This window comes from Mobula hypostoma, chromosome 4 (assembly GCF_963921235.1).
Source record: "Mobula hypostoma chromosome 4, sMobHyp1.1, whole genome shotgun sequence".
Classification (NCBI taxonomy): Eukaryota; Metazoa; Chordata; class Chondrichthyes; order Myliobatiformes; family Myliobatidae; genus Mobula; species Mobula hypostoma.
Genome location: NC_086100.1, coordinates 47,708,599 through 47,735,489, shown reverse-complemented (window position 1 = coordinate 47,735,489; position 26,891 = coordinate 47,708,599). Strand labels below are relative to the sequence as shown.

Sequence of the window (26,891 nt, the reverse complement as noted above, 5' to 3'; positions counted from 1 at the left end):
AATTAAAATGTGTGGCCACTGGGAGATCCTGGTTTCTCTGGCGGACAGAGCGTAGGTGTTCAGTGAAACGATCTCCCAGTCTGCGTCGGGTCTCGCCAATATATAGAAGGCCACATCGGGAGCACCGGATGCAGTATATCACACCAGCCGACTCACAGGTGAAGTGTCGTATCGTAGACCATTTTTGCAAGCTCAGCTCGTTAAATAATGGAATAAGTAAAACAATCTTACTGCGCTAGAGGGTTTCAGCAAATGTTAGGCAGTTACAAGAAGTATTGGCTAGTCATGCATTTTAAAGTCCTTTTTTTGTTCGCACTTACATAGATTGTGACACAGAATGTTTGTGCTAAAGTACAATAGGTTGGCTTTTCACCATCCTGATTAAGATCAGAACATATCCAATTGACACTATGCTGGGAATTCAAAGAATATCCCAATGACTTCATAGAGAAATAGTTTTCATTCCAATGATCTGCCAGACAAGCATCACAGAGTACCATTTGCTGTCACCATCCGTTGCAGAGCACCTAACAGCCTGGGCGGTAAGAGCAATGGACCAGCGGCACCACACAACAGCATTACAAAAGACCACAACTTCAGTTGTGTAGGACCAGGATAGGAAGCATTTCATGAAGGAACGAAAGCAATCAGAACTTGTGTGTCTTTGATGGGGAATAGCAGGCAGAGATACACTGACTTTGCTATGTTGCAAGGAAAAAAAAACTTAATGAAATAATTTGATGCATTGTGTAAAAAAATAGATTTGATCACTGCAGATGTCAATCTGCACCTTTATTCTTCAGTTCCTTGATGTTGCTTTGAAAGAAAAACTTACTAGCAAAACGAAGGAAAATAACAGGAAATCATTCTCAAGTCCTACCTGTCACACCAGCTTTTCGTATGGTATTATATAATGTATTTCTGTTTGTCTGTTTAATAGCATATGTAAATTTTTATTCCTTTTGCCACACAAGACCCCAATTAATTTAATATCCTCATTTAAATGTGTACATAATATTCTACTTCTTGTCAACCAAAGCATCTGTTCATGCAGATGAGTTGTCCAAATATAAATCACGTGCTTTCTTGGCTCAGATTTCTGTTGCACAATACAAACTACATTAAAAACACGCAACTGTATTTACTTCATTGGAATGCCTTTTAAAGTGGGTATTGTGAAAGCATAAAACAGGAGCTTTGATGATGTTTATATCATTGGTCAAAAGTTCAAGACTTTTATAGTTGTAGAAGCATCAACTATGTTCAAAGTTCAAAGTATGTATACGATATACAACCTTGAGATTAATGTTCTTGTAGGTACTCACCAAGCAAAGAAACACAATAAAGAATCCCATACCCCAAAGACAGTCATACATCCAATAGAAGAAAAAGAAAGATCACGTCCTGCAAACAATTAAAAAAAAATCTGCACAACATGAAGCACAGTCCCCGAAAGTAAGCCTACTGCTACAGAGCCAGGTTCAGTGCTGAACTGAGTACCGTTGGCTTTAGGCCACACCTGCAGAGACAGCTCAGCACTGAAGTGACTAAAGCCTCCTGGAGTAGTGAACTGGACACCAGTTCATCCTCAGCCTTTGGCCTCGATGCCTTAATTTTTTAACGCTGTCTTTGCCAGATGTTGCAAATCAGTTAAAATGTCTGTTGGAGTTTTTTTTCCCCAGTTGCTAAATTCAAGCCCAACAAACAGTTCAAACTTGTATTGGTGATTATTGGAACTTCTGAGTTTGAAAATTATTCATTTTCAAGAACTAACTTTTCTTATTTTCTTCTGAGTACAAAACCAGAGCTTTCATTGATATTTATTAATATTCATGGTTTTTATTATTCTCTATTATGTACAAGGCTAGAGATATCGTTAAAAGAGTCACTCCATATGAACCAGTAAGCCTGCCCTGTGAATGATTTCCTGTGGGTAATGTTGCCCCAGTAACTGCCCTGCTATTCTATTTAAGACAATAATTTTCTTTTTATGTAAATCTGACCTTTTTATCTTGAAGCAATACTCTATGATAAATATAGCTGTTAGATAAAATCACTTTATATTTTGTTAGGCGGTCACTGTAAATCTTTTTGGCATCAACATCTGGCTTTAGTCATATATCATCGTCTCCCAGAGGTGGAAGATGCTTAATTGCAGCAGAAACCGTGTCCCAGATGGATACTGTAGCTGAATATTGATTTCACTGCCCTGTTGGTGCATCGGACCTCCCACTGTCCTATTTATATATTAAAAAATGCTCTATAGCAAAGCAGATTTATACCCCTTTTGCCTTGATAGATAGTTTCTCTAAATTCTCATTTATAAAATATTGACTGAGTCCTTGTTTGACTGAACATAACTTTGCTCACTCACAGGGTCTGATGAATTGTGTACTAACTGCAAAAAAAATTATTTACTGCTGCTTGCACTCTGCTAAGTCTAAAGTTGGGGGCATTGGAGAGAAAATGCTGCAGTCAAATCGTTATTGAGTCAGGAAATATGCTAAGATATAACTCGGGTATGGATGGAACCGGGGCCAAACAGCATCAAAGGGTAGTGGAATTACTTGACCCAGACATAAGATGTAGAAGGAGAGCGAAATGGACAGGTAGGGAGACAATCAAACAAGAGAGGGGTGAAAGAAAGAAATAAAGTTTGTGACGATGCGGGTAGTGATGTTGATGGCACTGTACAATGACCATCCTTTATAAGTGGGTGGCAATAGAGATTATAAACAGAAGGAGAGGTGTGAAAGGAAGAAAAAAGATAATTGCAATAGGACATGGCTTGAAGGTTGCAGCAGGGGATGTTAGAAGCAATAGCGAACTTCTAGGTGCAGGGATGTGCGTTGAAAGTGAGTTCATTTTCTAACTGTGTGGGTGAAGGGGTTTTACTAGCACTGGCTTTTCTGGTTTCATCACTGTGGGGTTTGGTGTGGCTGAGAGAGCGGTTTAGAAACTACATTGATTTTCTTTTCACTGGGTTTAGTGAGCGGCAGAGTCAGGGTGTGTGGGGAAAGAATTAGAAGTTTGGTTCTCTTGCTATTGCAGTGGCTAATGGGCACAATTCTTTCCCAGTAAAAGTAGGGAAGCTTTTACTAATTTTGACAATTTTTCTAATTATGACAAAATTAAAGCTGCTGTTAATTCTATGAAGGCGGAAAGCAGACAGAGTTAATTCTGAGAATAGAGAGGTGGGTGTCAGAAAGTTAACAGCTTGAAGTCCTTCATCACTGGAAAATTGTTAATCAGGGTAGGAAAAGGTGGAACATTGGATAGAGAGAAATACTGCATTGCTTGTTACATGCATGCACGTTAAACTGGTTTCTAAAAAGAGGCATGTCTTTTATGTGACTTTTGGGAACCATCATTTTTTAACTCCTGGTTCAACGCTGCAGAGCAGAAGTAGAAGGATTTCTGTTTGTTTCATCCTTTCTTTCATCAGAATTTGAAGACAGCCTGCATCATAAGTTATTTCCACTCTAATTTTGTATCCTTATGCCTTCTAAGTGTCACCATGCAAAATACAGATGATCTACTGGGTAGGGAAACACTGGTCCCCAGATGGACCCTGAATGCAGGCACTAATGCCAGTCCGAGTGTGGGACTCCTACGCATATTTAGCAGAAAAAGCATTTGCGCTCATTTGGTTTACTATTGCCAAGCGGTGCTCATTTAGAGGAGTACTCAATGCCTGCAGACACCTATTCGGATCAGAGAAACTGGAAGTTGGCAAATCTCATATACAGTATATGAAGACCAGAAACAAGTAAATGCTTTTGCTTTTTTAGGAGTTGCAGGGAGGGGGCTGAGGCCCACTGGCTATTTTTGGACTTTATGTCATTACAACTCCCAAAGCGCAAGGGCAGAGTTGAGCTTTGCCCCCTTCCTCCCAAGTAGAAATTAAGTCCTCCGGAGACTGGTCAGTGTAGGAGAATGCAGTCTGGTTTAAAAAGCTGTGATCTCAGTAGGGTTGCCAACTTTCTCACTCCCAAATAAGGGACAGAAGTAGCAGTCAAATACGGGACACTTATGTTTACCCCAAGGTAGACTACCGTGACCATGAAGCCTTGCGCGGGCACCTATGTGCGCATGTGTGACGTGCGGATACATGACGAGGGCATGCGTGTACGTGCTGATTTTTTTCTACAAATCGGTTTTGGCTTAACCTTCCCGATTCTGTTCAGTGAAACTACACTGTACATACATTATTTCTACTTTATATGGGCTGTGTATTTATCATATAATTCCTGCTTTTACTGTATGTTAGTGTTAATTTAGGGTTTATGTGTTATTTGGTAGGTTTTTTTGGATCTGGGAACGCTCAAAAATTTTTCTCATTTAAATTAACGGTAATTGCTTCTTCGCTTTACACCATTTTGGCACGAAAGGTTTCATAGGAACGCTGTACCTTAGTGGGGGAAATACGGGACAAGGGCGGACCCGTATGGGACAAACCAATTTAGCCCAATATACGGGATGTCCCGGCTAATACAGGACAGTTAGCAACCCTAGATCTCAGATACTGAGGCTTATGATGGAATGAAATTGATTTTTATGTTCTTTTATAATCTGCATCATTGCTGTGAAACTTGAATGAAATTATTTTTGCCCTCTTCCCATTCCAAATACAAAGCACAAAGTTATACACTGTACTTCCTTTTACTTTTCACGACCACGCTGACATAACGGGGCACGCCTGTTGTGGGTTGTGTGTCTGTGTTTGTTTTCCAGATTGGATGCTTGTGACCAGTAATATACCATGAGGATCAGTGCTGGTTCACTGTTACTGTCATCAGAGTTAATGATTTGGATGAGAATGTAGTGGGCCGGGTGAGTAAGTCTGTAGATGGCACTGAAATTGGTGGTACTGAGATTACAACATGATCTATATCAACTGGGAAAGCGGGCCAAGGAATGGCAGACAACAGGAATTCTGCAGATGCTGCAAATTCAAGCAACATACATCAAAGTTGCTGGTGAACGCAGCAGGCCAAACAGCATCTATAGGAAGAGGCGCAGTCGACGTTTCCTATAGATGCTGCTTGGCCTGCTGCGTTCACCAGCAACTTTGATGTATGTTGCAAGGAATGGCAGAAGCATTTTAATTTGGACATGTGTGAAGTGTTGCATTTTGATAAGTTAAATCAGGATAGATCTTACAGTCAGGGCCCTGGAGAGTGTTGCAGAAGAGGAAAGCCTGAGGTAGAAGTACATAGTTCTCTGAAACTGACCATATCAACATTGGTCAAGCTATTGACTTTAAGAATCGGGATATCATGTTGCAACCATATAAGACGTTAGTGAAACCATAGCTGGCGTATTGTCTACAGTTCTGCTTGTCAGATATCGGAAGGAGCCATTAAGCTAGAAGGGGTGCAGAAAAGATTCACTGGGATGTTGCTGAGACTGGAGGCCTTGAGTTAAAAGGAGAGACTGCATTAGCTGTGGGTTTTTCCCCTGGAGCATAGGAGACTGAAGATTGACCTCACTGAGGTATAGAAAATCATGAGGGACATAGATAAGGTCTGTGATAGTGGTCTTTTTCCCAAGGTAAGGGAGTCTGAAATTGAAGGTGCCAGATTCAAGGGAAGTCTGTGCTCTCCAGTATTAGACTTCCTTACCCTGGGAAAAACTTAAAGGGGACTTGAAGGACATTTTTTCACTCAGAGCATGATGGGTATGTGGAACAAGCTGCCAGAACCGAATACAATTACAATGTTTAAAAGGCATCGATAGGAATGATGTAGAGCAGGAGCTCACAACCTTTTTTTATGCCATAGACAAATTCCATTAAGCAAGGGGCCTGTGGACCCCAAGTTGGGAATCTTGGTTTAGAGGGAAATTGGTTAAATACAAAAAGGCAACTTGGTCAACATGAATGAATTGCAGTGACAGCCCTGTGTCTGTGCTGTAATACACGTACGATTTTTTTTCAGAAGTAAATGAAATCTTTGCTAACTACTGTGAGCAGGATACCTCTTTAGAAGCAGCCTAATCACAGGATACAGTGAATGAAGTGGGAGATGTAAGGAATGTAAGAATAAACAACAGCTGTAGCCTGATTGACTAATACACTGAAGCACCACCAACCATATTGGATCTCTTAGCAGGACCAGAGTACTTTACAGGGTCTGACTGAACAGACAGAATGGATCAGACTTATGTCTCATATGCTGTACGAACATGTAGCACAGTGTGACAGCACTATTGGGTACCAAGGACTCAAACTCTCCCTATTTCCTTTCAAGTGACATAATCACATTGCGACCTTCAATACTCATCCAAAAGGGGATATGTTGAGCTGTAGTCACTCCTCTCTGCATTTTGGTTTCATTTTAGTTTTGTTCTCATTTCTTTGCCCTTTTTCCTTTCAGCCAAAAAAATATAAGGATGGTTGCTGCTTGGATTTTGCCGTATTCTGCTATAAGACTTTGAACCTATTGTTTGCAGCTCTTTTCTTTTTGTGGTTTCTGCAGAATAGCATTATTGGAGTAAAATAACAGCAGAAGATGTCCTCATTCTAAATCGTGACTTGAAAAGTGTCTCTTGCTGTGGTATTGATACACATCAGGTGCAATAATGTAGTTGTATGATTCTGTCAAATTTTGTCAGTGCCAAGCAATGAAAATATAATGACTCAGGTTTTGCAGTCAGCAGCACAGGGCCCATTGACCTTGAAGAAAGCTGCCCACAAAGATTTAACGGACTCCGTGACTCTGCTTTTCCCCAATTATGACATGAATTTGAATGTGCACCACCCGCAGGGGAAGTATAACATACTCGAGGAATATTGAAGCCATTGAGCAGCCAATCAGATTGAAAAAATCTAACAACCAACAGCAGGAAGAGTGTTGATTTTAATTTGAAGTTTTTTTTTCATTTTAAAATAAAAATAGATTAAATTCTGAAGCATAAACATGGAATAAAGGTAGACGATGGAATATGGTGATAGTAACTATAAAAGTATATTTTTATTATTTTGAAAATTTTAATATGGAATGGAAGAAAGTCACACTTCAGTTATTAAACTATTTTTAAACAAATCCAGCTGGCCACGTACACTGCCCACCAGGAAAATGACTCAGTCCCTAATGCCTCCAATCTTCTGTGCATCCAGCTTTCTCCACCATCGAGCACTCTGTGCATCCAGATGTCCATGCATTCAGATTTCCTCGTAAATAACCCTCCATGTGCCCAACTTTTGCAGTAACATGCCTTTATTCCCAGTTGTTATCAAGTTGGATTATTATTACATTGTCACTCTGCTGCATAATTTTAACCTTTTTCCTGGTATTGCCTATCATTTTCTTCCCTGGCCATCTCTTAAAGATCGCAATTTTTTAAAATACGGCCGATGCTGGAAGTCTAAAACAAAAACTGAAAATGCTAGAAAAGCTCAGGGGTCATGGCACATCTGTGGGGAGAGCAACTGAGTTCATTTTTCAAGTTGAAGACCCTTCATCAGAATTGAAAAGGATATTTTTCCCCATTATGGTCTACCCTTTATAAAGTTACAGTTCCTTTAAGTTGACGCCCTACCCTATAAAGGATATAAAATATGATTTTATCCACCATTTGACACAGAATCACATTTGTGCAAGGCTTCAGTGGTTTTCAAAGTGCATTTGAATTACATCCTGTACGTGTGCTAGACCTGACCATTGAGCCCCATGTCCTTGGCAACAGCCTGTGTGATGTGGTCCAGCAAGTCATGCTGAGCCCCCATTACCAGCTGTAAATAATTTGTAAAGCTCAAGTCATTTATGCATGGGAACTAGCTTTTCTAAAATCTTTAGGAGCCGTTGGTTTTGTATCCTTGGCGGGATTTCATACCATGAAGGTAACATTCAGCTGAAAGTCCTTGAACTTTGGACAACACACATATTCAATAACTATTGCAGCCTGTGGTGAAGACGTGGCACAGATGGCTATTTCTCACGCAAACTACTTCAGGCAGAAGAATCCTTTCCACATCAACAGTAACTTGTGACTAATTGCAGTCATCTGTTACCAGGGAATTCGTGCAGGTGTCAGCATTGTAACGGATAACAGAAGAATTGTTCCTGACAAATTAGGAAGCAAACTAAAGCTAACAAACAGCGCAACGGTAACACAGCAAGGGATTTGAATGGGAAAGTGAAGAATGAAAGGAATAAAGAGATTTCCGTCTATTAATTGAGGAAGTTTTGACATTCTTTCCTCATTCTTTCTTTTAATTGGAAAAAAATGTAGCAAGTGATTTTGTGCAGCTTTAATATTTAGCAGGTCACCATTCAAAATTTGACCCAACATTTTAAATTTGTTAAGCAGTTTTCTAAAGCACTATTCATGTAAGAGAGATTCTCATGGAGAAGAGAGATGGACCTTGAGTAGAAAATTAGGTGGTTATTGATGGCAAAGTTGAGGGTTAGGTTGTTTGGAGCTTTTTAAAGCAGAGGGTGTGTTAACAAGTGGAAATGATTCTGGAAGAGATGCCCTGCAGGACTGGGGACAAAGAATCATTCTCCTGTGGTGGAGCAGAAGAGAAACTAATCAAGAAGAACTGAGGATGTAGGTGGCTGAAAGAGATTTCCTAAAGGTGGGGAGAGCCCAGGAAAAGTATCTTCCAATCACTTTGCTTAAGTGAAAAGAATGATCAATCATACAGTTAAAGACGTTTGCCAATTTGTGAGAGAGTGGTATTAATGGATTATCGTGCATAGAACAGTACAGAACAAAAAGAGGCTATTCATCCCAACATGTCTGTGCTGGCTCAAGGGAGTTATTTAGGTTAACAGGAATTCCCAACTCAGTCTACAGCCTTGTGCACTCTGGCACTGAGGTCTGCAATTAAGTGCTTTGTGAATGTATTATGATTTTCTGCCTCAAGCATCTTTTCAGGAAGTGCAGCCAGACTTTCGACATCGACTGGGTGAAAACAAAACATCCCCAACCGTTCAATTATTTTTAATTAAATGAAGGCGGAGATTATCAAAAATATTCACAGGCACTCAAAATCTTCTGCCCTTAGTTGAGCTTTGGGGCATAACTGTGAAAGCATTTCTGGGAGTCAAGCTGGTGGGACAGTCTTGCAGGTCCTCATGAGCTGGGACCCTATTTTGACGACCAGTTAGCTGCTCCAGGAGAATTTATGTTGGGGTGGGGAGCCCACACTGCAGATTGAAATGGATTAGACTGGACTATGTCACAAAGAGGTGGCATTGTCGCACTTGGTAAGTATCCCTTATCGTTTCCGATGCACTTTAACAGATCGCGAGTTGCTGCTGAGGAGGGAGTGCTCTCCTAATGCTGCATGGTCAGCATTAGCTTGGCATGAACAAAAACACAAAAGTAAAAAATGGATTTTAAGCTAGAGCACAAAGGAAACTAGCTTCGATATTCAATAACAGAAAAGCTGTCGGATCAAATTTAACGTGGAAAAAAATCACCCTATTGCATGAATGTAGCAAGTTACCTTTTGAAATTTACAAATTTTTACAAATTTTGAAGTTAACAAGTTTCACGGCACACGCAGGTGATAATAAACTTGATTCTGACCATACTGTGTATAAATATATATATTTAAAAATTTTGATGGCTGAAGTTTGTACAGTAAATGCACTGTATACTAATTGTGATTTACAGTTAAGGGTGTCTCAGTTATTAGGTCTTAGTTGGAGGTTAATATTGACAAGGGCATTGGGAGAGTATTTCTTATTCAGTTGTGCCATATGATCTTTCACAGTACATCTGAAATAACAGCTGAAACCAGAAAATACGGCTTTGTCTTAAGTGTCCACTCCTATTACCTTAGTTCTCTAGAGTGGGATATGAACTCACCATCTACCAAAATGAGAGTGGTTAAGGATACCTTATGTTCGTACTGAAGTACAGTTTACTTGACATGCACTGTCACATTTGCATACTCGATAATAATACTTATACCAGCTCTACAAATGTATGTAGAGAGCTCAGCAATTAGATTTACGGTCTAAATGTGTGCAGTGTCTTAGCTTTAATGTTTGTCCTTCAACCAGCTACATTCAGAATCATGTATTATTGTCATGCTCCGATTTTCATCTGCTGAGATTAATCATCTTTTTGTTCAGCCAGACAATCGTGATTGTGTTCAATCAAAATTAAATTTTCCAGGCTGTTAAGAGGATATTTTAAAATCCTGGTACAGAAGTGAGCAACATAAATCACCACAAATAATTATGCAGCAGTACTGACCACAGATAGCTGCTTTCTTGCCAGGAGGTGATTATTAATAACACTGTCCACGTAACATTTTAATCAATACTCAGACTGAGTCCCTTCCAAAGAAGAAATGATTAAGAGCTATGGTTGAATAAGAAATTAACTTTTGTTTGATTCAGGGCCCTTTCAGTGACTTGCTGTTGTGTAGTTTCTCAAGTCACAAACTCACTAATTGCTCAGATATGGAAATGTGCTAGAGTAGACTTAACAGTAAAATGGAATGTTCACTCCAAAAGATAGTAGAAAACACGTACAGTGGCCACTTTCTTAGTTAACTCCTGTACCTAATAAAGTGACCACAGAGTGTCTGTTCATGATCTTCTGCTGGTGTAGCCCATCAAGCTTTGATGTGCTCTTCCGCACACCGCTGTTGGAATACGTGATTATTTGAGTCTCTGTATCCTTTCTGTCAGGTTGAACCAGTCTGGCCATTCTTCTCTGACCTCTCTCATTAACAAGGTGTCCTCACCCACAGAATTGCTGCTCACTGGATGCCTTTTGTTTTTGCACCATTCTTTGTTGGGTGAGACAAATGGGGTTCATGGGTTAAGGTTGAAAGGTTACAGGAAACATGAAGTGGAACAAGCTGCCAGACCAAGTGGTGGATGTAAGGTCAACTTCAACATTTTAAGAGAAATTTGGATAGGTAGATAAATGAGTGGTGTATGCAGGGCTATAGTCCAGGCGAAGGTCAATGGGACTAGGCAAGTTAATGGTTCTGCACTTATTAGATGGGCCAAAGGGCCTGTTTCTGTGATGTAGTGTTCTGTGACTCTGTAACTCTTCTCAGTCCTAACTGGCTGACCAGTTATTCCAAGACTGTGACCCCTGTTTCTACCTACCCAAACCAAGGAAATATATTTCCTGCATCTACCCTTTCAATCCCTGTAAGAGGTTTATCTTTTATTGAGATTACTTCTCATTCTTCTAAACTCCAAAACATGTAAATAATTATGTTCATTGTTCCAGCATATGAAATCGTTTGTCATGTTGTGAGCAGCCTTTATGCTTCAGTAATAAATTTAGAGTGTCTAATCTAAATTATATGTTACTGAGTGGGAGCTCTTAGTCAAAACAAAATACCATATTTAAAAGCTTCTTCAGAATAATTAACAATTTCTGCAAAGGTCAAATATCGTCTTAAGAATGGCTGCATTATTAGGGAAGGAAAATAGTTGGTGAAGTAAGTGCCTTGATCACAAAGACTGGCAAGCAATTTTCCAGCAACATCTGTTGCTGATCATATATGAAAAGATTCCTGTTGAAGCAAGAGGGACATATGATTCACATTGATATCCTATGTGGTGTCATTGTCAATTACAAGTTGGATGACTTAGTAATGATGTCAAAATATCTAGAATATGCCAGCAATGATCATAAAGTGCAGGATTGACATTAAAACATCAGCAAAACTGTACACTGAATGGTCTGTATCGTTCTATTTGCTATGTTCCAGTTCATAAAATTTTCAGCAGTTTTACTCATGCAAGGGAACTCAGATGTAATCTAGCTTTGATCTTTTTTTTAGACACTTAACCTTTGGATGGTGGGGTGGAGATATGTCTCTATTGAAGGAGATGTGAGGTGCTCCTTTTCTCCGCTAGCCTGCAGGTCACCCTTGGGCAAGGTGTGGCACCTGCTTAGGCCCCACTGATCAGGGTCATGTGATGCCGTGGAAGAAGGTGGTGAATGGTCAGATGAGCAGTTGGTGCATATCGCAAGGCCTGGTTATGTGAGCACTGACAACAGGCAGTCAGTCTGTCTCTGAAGAGTATTGATGAAGGCTGGGATCACCCATCTTGTAAAGACACCACCCAGAAGAAGGAAATGCCAAACCATTTCTGTAGAAAAAATTTGATAAGAGCAACTGTGAGCACTTCCCTCTTATGACATGGCACATAATGGCAATGATGATGAACCAATCATATACCAGAATGAGGAATTACCCTTGCATTTTGAAAAGATGAAATTTGTCACATTGGCATGTGTACTTAGGCAGCTACCAAGGATACCTATAATGTCACTGGCCAAATTTCAGAATGAACATTTTTTTTCAAGCATCCTTGGTCTTGAAAGTAGTTCCCAATACATTTATTATAAATTATAAATCCAATGTAATATGATCCAAATCCTGCTCCAAGACTAGATCAGAAGAGAAAAATTCATGACCCCTTTGTTAAGATTGATTGTATGAATTATGTGTCTATTATATCTTATTTCTTGCACAAATACTTGATTTTTTGAAAACTTTGTTGGCCCTTAAAGATGATTTTGCCTGTTTTGAAGCTCTGAATATCTGGCATTAAACATAGTTAATTTCAGCACAGAAGGTCGGCAACAACAAATTTTCACAATTAGGGAGGGGTCAAGGAAATAAAATTATTTATATTTTGCTTTTCCTTTCCCAGAGGAGGCTGCAACATTCATTTACAAAACAAAGTGTTATAACTATTGCAGAAATGATTTAGGTACTTTAACATCATTACTATGTCATCCAATATGTAATTGTTAATGGCACCACATAGGAGATCAATGTGACAGAATTGATGGCTTTGTGGCCACTTTTGCAGATGATACAAGGAAAGGTGGAAGAGCAGATAGTATTGAGGAAGCAGGGAGTCTGCAGAAGGACTTAGATTAGGAGAATTGCAAAGAAGTGGCAGATAGAATACAATGTTGGGAAATGCATTGGTCATAAACTTTGGTGGAAGGACTAAAGGCATAGAGAATTTTCTAACTGATGAACACCTTCAGTAATTGGAATTGCACTGTAACTTGGAAGTGCTTGTGCAGGACTCCCTAAAAGTTAAATGTTGTGTCAGTAGTAAGGAAGATAAGTGCAATGTTTGTATTCATTTCAGGTGGACTAGAATGTAAGAGCGAGGATGCAATGCTGAGGCTTTATAATGCCTTGGAGAAGGTGCAGAGGATGTTTACGAGAATGATTCTGGCAATGAAAAGCTTAATGTATGAGGAGTGTTTGGTTGCTCTGGGTCTGTACTTAATAGAGTTTGGAAGAATGAGCGGAGATCTCATTGAAACCTACCGGATATTGGAAGGCTTAGAGTGTTCGTGCAGAGGATGTTTTGAATAGTGGGAGAGTCTAGGACCAGAGGACACAGCCTCAGAATAGAAGGATGTCCCTTTAGAACAGAGGTGATGGGGAATTCCTTTAGCCAGGGTGTGGTGAATCTCTTGAATTAATTGCCACAGATGGCTGTGGAGGCCAAGTCATTTGGTATATTTAAAGCAGAAGTTGATAGGTACTTAATTAGTAAGGGCTTCAAAAGGTTATGTGGAGAATGCAGGAGAATGGGATTGAGAAGAAAAATAGAACAGCCATGATTAAATAGCGAAGCAAACTTGATGGGCCAAATTGCCTAATTCTGCTGCTATGTCTTATGGTCTGCTATTCGCCTGCTGGAGGCTTATCATGTTCAGAAGGAACTTAGTAATGGCACTAAATCTTTTGTTTTGCAGTTACTACTATTAACAGATATCAGTGTAAATATTTTGCCAGCTAATTGCTTTCCAGCACTAAACTTGTGAGGCACTTTGCAATGTATCCCTATGTTAGTATGAAGTAGCTATATGCTGCTTACAACTTACTATTCCAATAGAGGAAAAACAGCAGTTTAACTAAACCTTGTACTGGTAGGAGTGTATATGTGCAGGAATATCAGTGATCAGGTTCAATATCTGCAAAGCCTGGTGCTCATTTACTGAATAATAAGTTAAGTGAAAGGAATTGGTCAAAGAATTCCTGCTGAATAGAGTAGGCAGAACTGGTGAAGCAGAGGGATAAAGTACTCCTTCATACTGCACTTAAAAACACATTCTGATATATAAACAGCAGAAACATTCCATAATCCTTTACAAATAAAGCTAATTAAAACTGGGATGCAATCCAGGATGGAATAGAATGTTAACTAAATGGAGTGTTACATGATCCCTTCTTGTGTCTTCCCATTACATTTCTCGTTCTTTAATCTTAGTGCACTTTAGCAGAGGCATAGAGCTTGGAGATGTGAAGTTTAGCTTCTCTTTACCTGATCTTGTATTTGTAAAATTTAACCCCTCCTGCACCAGATCTTAAAGCATAAATTCATGGATTAGATTTCTGTGTTTCAGAAATCAGGTACATTCACAGCAGGAATTAATTTTGACCCGAAACGACACAGCAGGAAAGGGACAGACAGGATCAAATTGTCAGCCCTTCATATACTGCCATGGAAATGAATGAAATGAAAGTCTGGGTAGTGTAAAACTGGTCAATTTTCCACTAAGTGTGATAGGTTGAATCAGGATTTTAGCATTCTATTTGGGATTACTTTTGCATTTATGTAAATTTAAGGATTTTTCACTTTATTTTTCTGTCAGGACAAGTTGTGCAGGATGATTAATGGAAAACAAGAGCATCATATTACCTTTATCCAGATTTTCCAAGAATTTTTGTCTGAGATAGACCAACAAAATGTAAAGAAGGACCTGATTCCCTACAAATATCAGTACCATGATATAAAAAATCAACATTTTAAAGAAATCTGGCAAATATTCATGGACATCTTTTAGGTCCAAATAACTTAATTTGTATTCCACTGAACTAAATATTTACTAATAGGCATCTGTGATCTGTTTGGCCAAAGAAAGGGGATCTTTGTATAAGTTGAATGTAACATACTTTAAGTCTTGTGAGTAAGTCAATTTTAAAATTATGTCAAAACTCGTATGGCCAGATTTTGGAACAGCTTCTTTCCAACTGTGATAAGACTGCTGAACGGACCCTGACCCAGATCTGGGCCGTACCCTCCAAATATCCAGACCTGCATCTCAGTTTTTTTTGCACTACCTTACTTTCCATTTTTATATTTTCTATTTATGATTTATAATTTAAATTTTTAATATTTACTATCGATTTGTAATCCAGGGAGCGGGAAGCGCAGAATCAAATATTGCTATGAAGATTGTACGTTCTAGTATCAATTGTTTGGCGACAATAAAGTATAAAGTATAAATGTAAATACACAATGAGTGAGAAATCCTACATGAAATATATTATTAATTTCTTTCATAAAAGTGAGATAATTAAATGAACTGCTAATTTATTATTTTTGCAGAGAATTTGGCAATTAAGGAGTAGGCTTGGTTATTGGGATTATAAATTGGGGGGGTTGGGTCCTAGATGAATGAGATGACCCTGTACCAGCTCTACATATTTAGCTCCATAGCACTGGTAAAATCAGCTTCAAACTGAAGCCACATAAGCCGATGGTTTATGTCAAAAGTTGGCGTATTCATTACTGTTTTTTGTTTAATTTAAGTTTTGCTGATGAATTAATTTCCTGCTGATTTAAAAGAATTGATAATGTCTACAGTCCCTCTGTTTTTTGTTAATTCAACTTATAAATGTAGGCCCAAACTCATTACAACAAGATGCATTGCCTAAGGTAATTTATTTTCAATGTGCTGCGTATTTGTTCATTAAATCATTTTATTACCTTGATTTGTATTAAAAAGACCATGGGAGCTGTTGAGATTTTTTATTACACTGCAGTATTCAAAATGCTTTGCTTTTGGGCATATTCCAAAAACATATGCTATTCATTAAAGCAGCTATATGTCCTTATCAAACTATAGGGTGGACAGGTTACGTCCAGGAACATTGGTGAGAGATTTATTATTCCTTATGCAAAGACAAAAATTGGATATCACTGCCTAAGTCTGAAGCTATGTCTGAATTTTTCCAGATTTGAAAATGTGTAGGTACGGAAGGGCCTGGTGTAATCATTTATGCATTTAAGCATAGGTAAACTGCACACAGGCTGTTATACAATAACATTTATTTTTGGCAAGTTTGAAACAAAGAGCATAAGAAACAGGAGCAGGAGTAGGCCATCTGACCCATCGAGCCTGCTCCACCACTGAATAAGATCGTGGCTGATCTGGCCATGGATTCATCTCCACCTACCTGCCTTTACGCCATAACCCTTAATTACCCTACTATGCAAAAATCTATTCAACCTCATCCCAAGTATATTTACTGAGGCAGCCTCCACTGCTTCATTGGGCAGAGAATTCCACAGATTCACCACTCTCTGGGAAAAGCAGTTCCTCCTCATCTTCATCCTAAATCTACTCGACTGATTAAAGATGTATGTTCAATTTCACAGAAGAAGGCTTGTGGATGTACCAGGTATATTGTGATAACGTATACCTGCACTGCAGTTCTGCTTTGCAGGAGTTACACGATCATTTACCAGAACTGATCTTTTAGATAAACAGTTTCATATTCACAAAAGGATCCTTGGTGCAATTTATGAAGTACTGCAAGTTACTGTTCTACAGAATGAAGGTGCTTTGCCATGAAATGTTTGCAAGGAAGCCTATCCTCTTTGGGTAATTTGGCCCAATATTTCTAGATGACAACAGTGTTGCTTGACTTGGAAAGAAGCAGCAGCTGGAGACAGTGGTGATTTCATTATCTAGCCCTTGGAATGAGCTGTCAAGATAGACTGATTAAAGAGTATCAGATATTAGCTTTGTGTCCTAGGTCTGTCAATAATGAAGAGTAACCTCTCAAATTGGACATGCCTTTCATTCATTGAACACAAAGCAAGCACATAACATTCATTAACGCAAACAACAGGAATTCTGCAGATGCTGGAAATTCAAGCAACACACATCAAAGTTGCTGGTGAACGCAGCAGGCCAGGCAGCATCTGTAGGAAGAGGTGCAGTCAGTGTTTCAGGCCGAGACCCTTCGTCAGGACCCTCCTGACGAAGGGTCTCGGCCTGAAACGTCGACTGCACCTCTTCCTACAGATGCTGCCTGGCCTGTTGCGTTCACCAGCAACTTTGATGTGTGTTACATAACATTCATTGTTTCTAATTGATTACTGTTTGTCCATTTTACAAGGGGGTATAGAGATTACAGCTTCCAATCTGAGTTAAATGTCTGTGTAAGGAGAAATCATAGTTCATAGCAGGTCGCAGGAGCCAGCCAACTTATATCAAGAAGACTTCACCGTTTAGCGCAAATGTACAAATTCACTAAAGAGAGTCAGTGGACCAAAATACTGTAATTGTAAGCATAAGGCATAACATAGATGAAAAAAGTACTTTGTCTTCTAATGCCTTTAGTATCTAGTGTGAATAATTAATGTCTGGATACCTGAAATAAATGTACTGCAAAGCCCCATGAGAAGGTTGATAACATTCTGTGGAGTGGACATACTGCTGTGGCTACTTTGTGCTTGAGAATTTCTGCCAGATTCCGTAGAGGATGAAGAGGCCTTAATTAAACTTTTTAAAAATACAGTATAACTGTTGTCAATTTGTACTAAAATTCTTCTCAGGTTAGTTTCTGGATAAAATAGACAAATGATACTGACCTATGAAAATGTCTATATCTACACTTTACCAGTGTTAATATGAAGCCCAATTTACAGAAAGGCTGGCTACTCAGTTTACCAGATTATCCATTCTCTGAGGTTTGTTGAGGCTACTGAATGATACAACTCTGTCTCAGGAGTCAAGTTGTGCCTGAAAGATCACCAGGTCCATAATTGCACAGGACACAAGGAGTCGCATGCTCTGGGTTAGAAAACAGCTCTATTTATTTAGCAAGTGCAATCCATTGAAGAGCATGCAAGCCTTTGTATTGAACTAATTCCATCCTCACATCACCTGCACTGCCATCCAATCCCTCAAAGTGATGCTCATGCTCAAAGGGCAGTCAACATGTTTTTGACTGTTTGCTGATGTCAAAACTTTTACTTGCTCTCCACACGTTGGGAATGTCATTAAATTACGTCTGTACATTGTGGTTTAAAGTCAGCATTTTGGCAACTGCACCATTCCTATTGATGTGTACCTGTGATTTCATAATTGGTTTCAATGTGACAGGTAGGAACATACAGATCATGCTGTGTATGTTTTGTTTTCATCTCTGATTCCAGGCTGTACAAGCTGTTATTGGCAGATACTTGTGCATCATTCCTATCATGCCTCATTTGCTCCCATCACTTTCTATATTAAGTAAGATTTATATTCTTCTGTTCTTCTTCCTCACTCTGTGATATTTTTAATAATTATCATTGACTGTAAACTGAAAGAAATAATAGGTTCTTATCCACTTTGTCAATTTCTTTTCTTATCTTAAACACTTATCACATATCATCTCACATATTAGTATACCCACAAAGACATGGGTCTTTCAGTTGAACTTTCTCTTCAAAATTATGGGTGATATTCCTTTGGAGAGACTTCACCTGTGCTGATAAATGATTCAGGACCTGAAATATTACCTGTTTCACTTTCAGCAGATGCTGCATAAACTGCTGAATATTTTCAGCAATTTCTATTTTTTATTTCATCCATGAATTGTGCAATAAATCTATGATAAATTGATCTAATGTCTCCCTTTGTTAAAGGAAGCAATTTTACTCCAGCAAAGTAGTTTATATTTATAAATGCCCACCAATGATGACATACAATTATGAAAACATCAGGTTGATTGTCTAATGTTCTAAAGGCTGTCATTTTCTTGCATTAAACAGAATGGTGGAAATATAATTTCTTGCTACAGAAGAATGTTGTTCCTCTGAAGCATTATTTGGGAGTTCTCAGCAATTCATTTTATTAATCTCCGCTTCCTCTGGGCCAAGATTCAATATAGAAAGTGGAAATATGCCTTCTTCAAATTTGCTTTGCTTCATTATTTTAAAAGCCTCATAAAAGTTTATTGTATAGACATAGATATAGTAGTTTCTGTAGGTAAGTGAAGACGGGCAGTCTTTTGGCCATGTAAAGCTGAAGATTTTCGTTAAGTATTCGTTAAAGATTTCCCTATTGTGTGATTGAGAACTCTTGGAAGCAGCTTGCTGTACTAGATCGGTGATGATTGACATTGGTCAGTTTAGAAAGGAATGAGTTTCCTGTTGGGTCCTGGTTGCTAAGATACCCTTTGTAGATATTTTCTATTTTTATTACTGTCATGATAGATTAAGTCAGTCTCATAACATAGCAAAGCACGCATAAAGCTTTCACCACCTAAGTAAAATATGTATGATAAAAATATTATCACTGAATTCCAGAGACACAGGAAAGTCGGTCTCGCTGAAGATACCTTACAATGCATTGTTGCTCCACCTTGCTTTGTAGGGTTACATCTGCTGATCAATTGCCAACAGAGTTTAGACCAGCAGATAGTCTAGTCTAAAAGTGTAATATAGAAGATATGACCACTGCTAAAGTTTAAAATGCTGGGGAAATTCAGCGGGTTGACTGTTCTGTACGGAAAAAGGAATTGTCAATATTCAGGACAAAACTCTGCATGTATAAAGCGTTGTACCACACAAAAACAACCACATTCATGATACTGTAAAACTATTTTAAATTACTAGTCTTTTTCACAAGCACTGTCGAAAGAATTGAGAACGAAAGAGCCAAAAAGATATGAAGTGAAAAAAATACAAAAAATGGAAGGGGAAGAATTGTCTCAATTTCTAGCCTAAACCTTGTTGAAGTCATTTAATCCTAGTGCTATCTCTAGTGCTCAGCATCTCCTTCAGTGCATCAGTTGTGAAAGTAGCACCAAACATCTTCTAAACATCAGGAGTACCTGCCTTGACAAAAACCTTTGAATAAACTATTGCCTATTTTAGTAATTTTTCACATCTATCAACAATTGGCAATATCTGTCTAGGATTTTTGAGATTACAGTAGTTTGATCAGTGGGACTGACAGACTATGCATGAACAACAGACAGACTTTTCTTCTTTACCTTAATGCTAAAAGCACACTAGAATGGATGGACTTACCTATGGTAGATTTCTATCAGAATCAGATTCCCAGACCACTTACTGCATAAGGATCTGCTTTTGCAGTTTGTTGCTTGCTCTGACTCATAGTTGATGCCCAAGACCCAAATTCCAGCAGATCCCAGGTCTCAAGCCTTAAACAAATATTGTAGGTATGCTGCACATTTTCACAATGAAACTGATTTCTTGCCAGGAATCTTTAAGCAAATTGATGCAGTGTCCAACTTTCCCATGATTAACAGTGAGCGAGCAGTAGTGCACAACGTGAGTGGTGTCAAGCTAAATACTCAAGGCCAGTGTTGTAAAAGACAGGATGGTATTTCATATTACGTTGAGTACTATTTATATACCTAGGGCTGCTGTGCACCGTAGGTTCTGGGAATGTCACTGTGCCTGAGCAAGCTGCTGGGTCCTTCTCATGTGGAAAATTGTGAAGATATTGTACTTTACAGAAAGGCTCAGTATTCACGTGAGAAGTCTGCACCCATAAAACTGACCAATTCAGTATATCATCTATACTAATTGGTGGCATAAAACTTAATATACACTGGAAAGGTTATTGGATAAGTTGTCTTCGAGTTGCCTCAACAATGGTGGCCCTCCGAATCAGATGTTTCAGTACCAATAGAAAGTATTCACTCCCCCTTGGAAGTTTTCATGTTTTATTGTTTTACAACATTGAATCACAGTGGATTAATTTGGCTTTTTTTTTGACACTGATCAACAGAAAAATACTCGTGTCAAAGTGAAAACTGATCTCTACAAAGTGATCTAAATTAATTACAAATTGTAAAACACAAAATAATTGATTGCATTAAGTACTCACCCCCTTTAATATGAACACCAAATCATCACTGATGCAGCCAATTAGTTTTAGAAGTCACATAATTAGTTAAATGGAGAATATTGTGTGCAGTCAAGGTGTTTCAATTGATTGTGGTAAAAATACACCAGTATCTGGAAGGTCCAGCTGCTGGTGAGTCAGTATCCTGGCAAAAACTGCACTATGAAGACAAAAGAACACTTTTAAGTAACTCTACAAAAAGGTTATTGAAAAGCACAAGTCAGAAGTTAGATACAAGAAAATTTCCAAGTCACTGAATATCCCTTTGAGTATAGTTAAGTCAATCATCAAGAAATGGAAAGAATGTGGCACTGTAAATCTGCCTAGAGCAGGCCATCTTCAAAAAGTCAGTGACCATGCGAGAAGGGAACCAGTGAGGGAGGCCACCAAGAGACCTATGCAAATCTGAAGGATTAAAAACTTCAGTTTCTGAAATGGAAAAGACTGCTCATACAACAATTGTTGCCCGGGTGCGTCATTAGTTGCAGCTTTATGCGAGAGTGGCAAAGAGAAAGCCACCGTTTGAAAAAAAACTCAAATGCCATCTCGGCTAGAGTTTGCCTAAAGGCATGCAGAGACTCTGAAGTCAGCTGGAAGAAGGTTCTATGGTCTGATGAAACCAAAATTGAGCTTTTTGGCCGTTAGACTAGACGCTATGTTTGGCATAAGCCAAACACTGCACATCATCAAAAATACTCCAACCCTACTGTGAAGCATGGTGGTGGCTGAATCATTTTGTGGGGATGCTTCACTTCAGGGGGCCCTGGAAGGCTTGTGCAGGTAGAAGGTAAAATGAATGCAGCAAAATCCAGGGAAATTCTGGAGGAAAACTTGATATAGTCTGCAAGAGAACTGAGACTTGGGAAAAGATTTGTTTAACAGCAAGACAGTGACCCCGAGCATAAAGCCAAAGCTACACAGGAACGGCTTAAAAACAATGAAGTTAATGTCCTGGAGTGGCCAAGTCAGAGTCCAGATCTCATTCCAATTGAGAATTTGTAGCTGGACTTGAAAGGTTTGTTCACTCATGATCCCCATGCAATCTGACAGAGCTTGAGCAGTTTTGTAAAGAAGAATGGGTGAAATTGCAGTGTCCAGATGTGCAAAGCTGATACAAGCCAATTCACACAGACTCAAGGCTGTAATTGCTGCCAGATACTAACTTCAAGGGGATGAATTGTTATGTAATCAATTATTTTTTGTTTAAAAGTTGTAACAAATTTAGACCAATTTGTAGACATTTGTTTTCAGTTTGACACGAAGGAGTTTTTTCTGTTGATCCGTGTCAAAAACGCCATATTAAATCCGCTGTGATTCAATGTTGTAAAACAATAAAACATGAAAACTTCAACGTGGGGGTGAATACTTTTTATAGGCACTGTAATAAGGCTAGTCTCCTTTGGGAAGAGCAGAAATTGCTCCCTCGACCGGTTTGCTAACTGTTGCATTTGCTGAGTTTGTTTTCTTCATTTAAACAATACAGTGCTGCTAGAAGCAGAAATCACTCAGCTATCTTCAACACTTGCTCGATGAATTGCAGTTGCAAGCAATAAAGCTGGAGAAAAGTAATGCAAAATTGGCACACTGCAGAGCAGAAACGGAAAAAAATAGATAAAATATCAGTGAGGCTTTCTTTAATCTATTTGTTTTTGTTGCTGTAATCCAACTTCAGTAGGCTGGAGCAAATAGTTACAGTATATGCTCTTTTTATAAGGTGAGCAGAGTGCAGGAGGTGGCAGGAAACAGCCAAGGAAATGTAGTACGTCTGTGCAAGTAGAGCTCACAGCCAGTAATGTAGCATGTGTTTGGCAGCAGTGCAGTCTCTGGAACATTCCCAGATTTCTTCTCCATAAACGTAGCTGTGGTGTCCTGGGCACACAAGCATAATTTTACAATTTCCTCTCGTCATATGCATGGCTCTGAGGTGGTATTGAAATGATGGAAAATTGGCTCCATTATTGAGAAGCTATAATGCTTCTTGCTAAAAGCAACTTGCTTTAAATGGAAAATAGTTCTGCTTCAGATTTATGTTTTGATTTAATGTAAGGCTGCATTCATTTCTGATCATTCTGGAACCTCAACTATTCGTGAAACTGTTTTAACAAAAGTCAAAGCATATTTGGATTTAGAAGCAGGGGAAAAATATTGGCATTTGAGACAGGGCTTGAGTTGTAGTCAGTAATGGAAAATTATTTGGAATTGGGTCAGGAATAGCACTTTAACAGGCTTCCAGTATATTTCAGTTTCAATAAAATTAAAGTGCCCCTCTGAAAATGGCAGTGGATCCTCTGGTCAAGTTGTTCAACTTGTGTCCTGAGATTAACCTTATGAAATATGAAACAGAAGTAATAATTTCTTAGGAAACCCTGGCAAGAGGAGACTGTCTGCTGCCAGAGAGTATTGAAAAATTGAAGCAGTGCTGCTATGATTTTTCAATATGTGCCAGCAGCCAGCAAAGTGCTTTGTCACCAATACATTGCCAAAAAACGACCTTGTCAAAACTGGCAGAAACTGCATTGCATGCAGGGGATCTTTGACAGAGTTGTGTTTTCCACCCCTTGCAGGAGGTGCAAGCAGCTTTCTAGTTTTTGGAGGGACATGTAGGTGTGCCCTGAAAGGAAGACAGTGCAGTTTAGCATGAGTCTTATTCTTTCTACAGAGAAACTTAGAAAAATAAAATCAAAGTTGGTCCAAATGTTGAAAGTCAGTATGATCAAAAGCAGCCTTACAAAGCACAGGCAAGCAGTACATGTCCCTGTTTGTTGTCCCTTGTGTATCTCTTTATTCTTAGAGTTGAAAAATGTTCTGTCTCCATTACTTTGCATGGCTTGAAGCAGTTTTAAAAACATTGCGAAGAACAGAATCCTTCCAAGTAGAATTTTGTTTTATAAAGAAAATGATGAATAAATGTTGGAAAAATAAAGTGAACAGATTTTTAAAATTTCATGTCAAAGTGTATGAGCCATAATTTGCTCTTAGAATCACTGTGATATGAATGGCTTTCACCATTGTCTATGAATAAATTATATCACAAGGGCAAGATGTGCAGTTAAATATGAATATCCGAAAGTTACCATATGAAGAATGCTGTCCTACATTTGGCTTCACATGAATAGCATTGTATTATCTTGCTTAACCAACGCTATGAATTGACTGCATTGAAGTTGCTGTATTTCCAGTTAAAGAGAGAACTCTACTCACAGCTGATATATGGGACTAGTAGTTGGTAACACAAGTACCTTATAACCAACATGATAATGTTATGTCAGTCAGCCTCTCCGGAATAATTACATCTGTGGATTTCATACTATCTGGTTTCAATGCTTTTGGCAATTTTTAAAAAAGGACAGATATCAGGGATCTGTTCTGGGGACCCTTCTCTTCGTGATTTTTTATAAATGACCTGGATGAGAAAGTGGAGGGATGGGTTAGTAAATTTGCTGATGACACAAAGATTGGGGGTGTTGTGGATAGTGTGGAGGCTTGTCAGAGGTTACAGTGGGACATCGATAGGATGCAAAACTGGGCTGAGAAGTGGCAGGTGGCTTTCAACCCAGATAAGTGTGAGGTGATTCATTTTGTTAGGTCAAATATGATGGCAGAATATAATTTTGATGGTAAGACTGTTGGCAGTGTGGAGGATCAGAGGGATTTTGGGGTCTGAGTCTCTAGGACACTCAAAGCTGCTGCACAGGTTGACTGTGTAGTTAAGAAGGCATATGGTGCATTGGCCGTCATCAACCATGGGATTGAGTTCAAGAGCCGAGAGGTAATGTTACAGCTATATAGGACCCTGGTCAGACCCCACTTGGAGTACTGTGCTCAGTTTTGGTCGCCTCACTACAGGAAGGATGTGGAAACCATAGACAAGGTGCAGAGGAGATTGACAAGGATGTTGCCTGGATTGGGGAGCATGCCTTATGAAAATAGGTTGCTTGAACTTGGCCTTTTCTCCTTGGAGCGACGGAAGATGAGAGGTGACCTGATAGTGGTGAACAAGATAATGAGAGGCATTGATCTTGTGGATAATCAGAGGCTTTTTCCCAGGGCTGAAATGGCTAACACGAGAGGGCACAGTTTTAAGGTGCTTTGAAGTAGGTATGGAGGAAATGTCAGGGTTAAGTTTTTGTATGCAGGGAGTGGTGAGTGTGTGGATTTGGCTGCCGGTGATGGTGGTGGAGGCAGATACATTAGGGTCTGTTAAGAGTCTCTTGGATAGGTATATGAAGCTTAGAAAAATTGAGGGCTATTGGTAACCCTAGGTAATATCTATTCGGCACAGTTTTGTGGACCAAAGGGCCTGTATTGCTGTAGGTTTTCCATTTTTTATGTACTATATCAAACTTTTAAATGGCTTCCATACTTCTCCCTTCACTTCGTTGAAGTCAATGAAAACAAATTTCAGAACGTGTAACCACAGTGCATAGCATCTTTAGTGTCACATACCTGAAATAATTTCTGAACATGTCTTTCTTGCATTGTTTGATTGGACAGACAACCACATCTACCATTGCTGTTGCTTGGCGATCGGACATTTTTTTTGTGGGGGGGGCTATCTCTGTTGGAGGCACTTCCTTCCAATACCTGTATTGTGTATAGATCTTTCCAAATGTGTTTTTTTCTCTGAAGGAAAAGCTGTTCTCCAAATAATTTATTCTTTGTTATAATTGACTTGCTTGCAATATTTAACAGTGTTAAAAATGCTGTGTTCCTTATTACTGTTTGTTCTTGGTTTCTAGCTTGTCGCCAAGGAACATTCAAATCCCGGCAGGGGGATGAGCCATGCTCTCTTTGCCCATCGAACAGCCGGATCAGCTCAGAAGGAGCCACCATCTGTCCCTGCAAAACTGGATTCTATCGAGCTGACGTTGATCAGCCAGAGATGGGTTGCACAAGTTAGTCACTGGTTCTTACTTGTTAAAATTTAATATAGCACCTCTTTAACACACCGTACATGTCTACCAAGCTTTATTGTTTTTGTACAAAAAATTTTGTCTGCCTAGTTTCAGTGCCTGGATTTGCTATCCATCAATGTGTCCGAATATCCCAGAATACCGTGGACCTTTTTGTTTTCCCTACAGTTAGAATTCTAGTTATGATATAAAAAATCTGACAGAGCAACTTATCAATTTCCAACTTTAGCCACCATTAATGATGACTAGAAAAGGTATTCAGTTAATGGTAACTTCTTTTATTCTCATGGAGTTTGTTTTTGCTTTGATTATAGCATATGAATCCATGTTACCACTATTATAAGTATTATGATAATGACGCAAACACGAGGAAATCTGCAGATGCTGGAATTTCAAGCAACACACATAAAAGTTGCTGGTGAACGCAGCAGGCCAGGCAGCATCTTTAGGAAGAGGTACAGTGGACGTTTCGGGCCGAGACCCTTCATCAGGACTAACTGAAGGGAGAGCCAGTAAGAGATTTGAAAGTGGGAGGGGGAGGGGGAGACCCAAAATGATAGGAGAAGACAGGAGGGGGAGGGATGGAGCCAAGAGCTGGACAGTTGATTGGCAAAAGGGATATGAGAGGATCATGGCTTTTCGATGATTTTAAGTTCCCTGGCCCCCACCCGCTTTATTTTCATCATGGATGTCCAGTCCCTCTATACTTCCATTCCCCATCAGGAAGGTCTCAAAGCTCTACGCTTCTTTTTGGATTCCAGACCTAACCAGTTCCCCTCTACCACCACTCTGCTCCGTCTAGCGGAATTAGTCCTTACTCTTAATAATTTCTCCTTTGGCTCCTCCCACTTTCTCCAAACTAAAGGTGTAGCTATGGGCACCCGTATGGGTCCTAGCTATGCCTGCCTTTTTGTTGGGTTTGTGGAACAATCTATGTTCCGTGCCTATTCTGGTGTCTGTCCCCCACTTTTCCTTCGCTACATCGACGACTGCATTGGCGCTGCTTCCTGCATGCATGCAGAACTCGTTGACTTCATTAACTTTGCCTCCAACTTTCACCCTGCCCTCAAG

General features: G+C 39.2%; 1 protein-coding gene across 5 annotated transcripts in view; it reads left to right on the top strand.

The window, feature by feature from the left end:
• Positions 1–26,891, top strand: part of LOC134345297 (ephrin type-B receptor 3-like) — a 92,680-nt gene that overhangs the window by 38,208 nt on the left and 27,581 nt on the right. For all 5 annotated transcript variants that reach the window (XM_063045747.1, XM_063045743.1, XM_063045748.1 and 2 more), the window contains exon 4: positions 25,647–25,802. In XM_063045747.1, coding sequence (XP_062901817.1) covers positions 25,647–25,802 — 156 coding nt within the window. The remainder of the gene's footprint in view (positions 1–25,646; positions 25,803–26,891) is intronic.